The sequence below is a fragment of the Emys orbicularis genome, chromosome 3 (genome assembly GCF_028017835.1).
Source record: "Emys orbicularis isolate rEmyOrb1 chromosome 3, rEmyOrb1.hap1, whole genome shotgun sequence".
Lineage (NCBI taxonomy): Eukaryota > Metazoa > Chordata > Testudines > Emydidae > Emys > Emys orbicularis.
In genome coordinates, this window is record NC_088685.1 from 40,334,742 (window position 1) to 40,337,488 (window position 2,747).

Genomic DNA, 2,747 nt, shown 5'->3' on the forward strand with positions numbered 1-2,747 from the left:
GACATGTTCTCCAAACATGTCCCAAATTACCCTCATCCAAAACCCAGAAAAGACCATATTTAGTAGACTGGACTCTTTGTTTTTTTAAATTTTAACTCACTAATTCAAGAATTCTCATAAACAGTGTCACCATTTTTCAACCATCTCTAATGTTCATTGCCTCAGGTTATTCCAGGGCTAGCTGCCAATGCTGGGTCCCTTTCAAAAAAGGATTCTCCTTTTCCAGTGGGACTCAGTATTAGTCTACCCTGCAAACTCCTCCAATTACAGTCTAAAAAGTCTTAACCACAGTACTGACAATAATTATTTTTTTTATTTAAATCCTTTGTAAAAATATTTTTTCCAGGCAATGATCATGAACAATCCTTTCCACTCTCATAAACGTACATGTACATTCCCTTAACTATATTGTATCACAGTACTGTATTATCAACCTTAACTATTCATGCTCTATGTTCATACTTCTTACTAAATTACCAAACAATTCACTAGTTAGATGCAACTAATAGATTATTTGTCTAATTAACTGAATGGTTATGTAACTTTGAAAAAATATATGGATCAAGCATAAACTTTTTAGTATGACAGGGTGAATTTCGAAGTGCTGAGACATAGATTCCTGCTTTGAGTGAAGTTTAGTGCTGAAAAATTACCAGTTGTATCCTCAGGTAGGTAGAGATGCAAGTACGCAGAATTCTGCACTCAGTTGAATTGTGGACACAAACAGTCTCTCAAAAAAGGAGCGTATCCTTTTGTAAATGTGGCCCCTACAACTGTTATTTCAATTATTCAAGTTGTTTTCTCTGTATCTGACAGACTAACAATTTCATGCTTGTTTTTCCATTACAGCCTTTCACTGCAGGTCAGATGATGACACCGTTACTTATTAAAAGAAGAAAGCTATAGTCATTTTGGGCCAGATTCTAATTAAGTCTTATCACCCAGATAACTGTTCTAAATGCTTGGGGACAGCAAGCTGTAATTGACTGGACTTTTTTATTAAATTCCAATGGGCAGTCAGTCCTACGACTGTCCTTTCTCTAACAAGACAGGCATGGACGAATCCATGCATGGGTTGCACTTTGCACATGATCTCATTTCTAGAAATGCCTGGTTTATTTATTTATAAACAGGAATGTCATTCCCCTGTGGAGACCAAATTTCAATCCTGGCCGAATCTATCATTTGAAAATGAATTTGGTGATCTCATACTGTTTTTCTTAGTCCTATATCCACATCAAATGTCTGATACAATGAGAAGTCTCTTCTTAAAAGGATAGCAGTGCTGCTGCAGGAAAGGACTCATGTCCATTGGAAGAGTTTGAATGGGAATTGGTGGGAAATGTGCAAATGATCTCCTTGGGAAGTGTCAGTGGCTTTGTGTACTATAGCAATAAGAAAGATTTCAAATGGATAATAGACTGGAAAATATGGAAACAAAGGGGTAAATAGAATATTTTTCCACTACTGTGCTTTACAAAGGTAGTGAACATTCTTGATCCGGAAGGACAGGAATTGCTATTATGAAGTAATCTCTCCGAAACAGGAATTGGCAGAATGCAGAATTTTTGCTGAGGCCAGTTTTAATTTGGGGTTGCCGAGAATCAAGATAATGGAGTGTAGAGAAGGATAGACAGCAGCTACAGATGTACACACCATAATTTTCAATTCATCATTGAAATAGGATAGGTTTCCTATTGAGAATGTTGAAGCCACATAATAAATAGTGTAGATGATGAAAAAGGATACCACAGATTTAAGTGCACGCACATGGGCATCCGTGCTGGGGTTCCAAAAACTTGGATTAAAGTCTGAATTAAGGTTCATTTTCCTGATGTGTCTCCAAAGGGATATGATTAGCAGAACAGATGAAGCAATAAATACAATAAGAGGGGAAATAGATCCTACGCTGTGTATCTGAAAAGTGAACTCCAAAAGGTTATTTTTATTGTCTGATATTGTACCATTTGTTGATAGACAATCTGTGGAGTTGTGAGAAAATACCCAGTAGGAATAACTGAACAATGTAAAAGCAACTGTGGTAACCAAGCAGTACAGCATAGAGCCCAAAAGCAGCCATGGCACCAGTTTGGAGATTTTCAATTTTAACCAGCTGAAGAGGGATTGGTTGAAGGAGGCAATCTTCACACAGTAGAACACAGAAAGGCAGCTTGCAAAACAGAGACTCACTTGGTTTATGAACATCCAGGTAACTAGGTAAGGCTGTAGTGTTTGAAATCTATCAAAGATATTTGGATATATCTTCGATAAAACATTGTCTAATGTCACCAAGAATTGTAGGCAAAATCTGGAGAAGGCCAGACTGGTTATGATCTTATCATAGGAAGTCAGTGTTCTGCTTTTGGCCCAGTTGATACAATTTAAGGCAACAATATATCCATTTGTAACAACTCCTGCTGATAATTCTATTGCTAAGATGATCAGATAAAAAATAACAGCAGGAGCTAAATATTTTTTCATCATTAATTCTTAGTTTGTAGCTCAGTTCTTGTGACTTTTCAGAAGACTTGTTTTAGAAGACATCAGATCAGAAGGCTTGGTTTAGAAGGTAGTTCATGTCCGTCTCATGGATATATAAAATAAGTCCTTTTAGTACAGTTTCAAAAGCAGAATGAAAATTGAGTTTCATCTGTCGTTCATATATAGCCAGGTCATTTCATGAAGATTCAAAACTGGCATCTATCCTGTTACTAAGTGTCTAGTTCATGGAAAAAGATATTTGCATG

General features: G+C 36.5%; 1 protein-coding gene across 1 annotated transcript; it reads right to left on the reverse strand.

The window, feature by feature from the left end:
* Positions 1 to 1,521: 1,521 nt before the first annotated feature.
* Positions 1,522 to 2,481, reverse strand: LOC135876184 (taste receptor type 2 member 9-like). Its single transcript, XM_065401388.1, has one exon. It carries the CDS (start codon positions 2,479 to 2,481, stop codon positions 1,522 to 1,524), a length of 960 nt encoding a protein of 319 aa, XP_065257460.1.
* Between the last annotated feature and the right edge of the window lie 266 nt (positions 2,482 to 2,747).

Bases quoted from the DNA above. Each gene is read 5' to 3' on its own strand.
- LOC135876184 (XM_065401388.1), bottom strand. From the start codon at position 2,481: ATGAAAAAATATTTAGCTCCTGCTGTTATTTTTTATCTGATCATCTTA.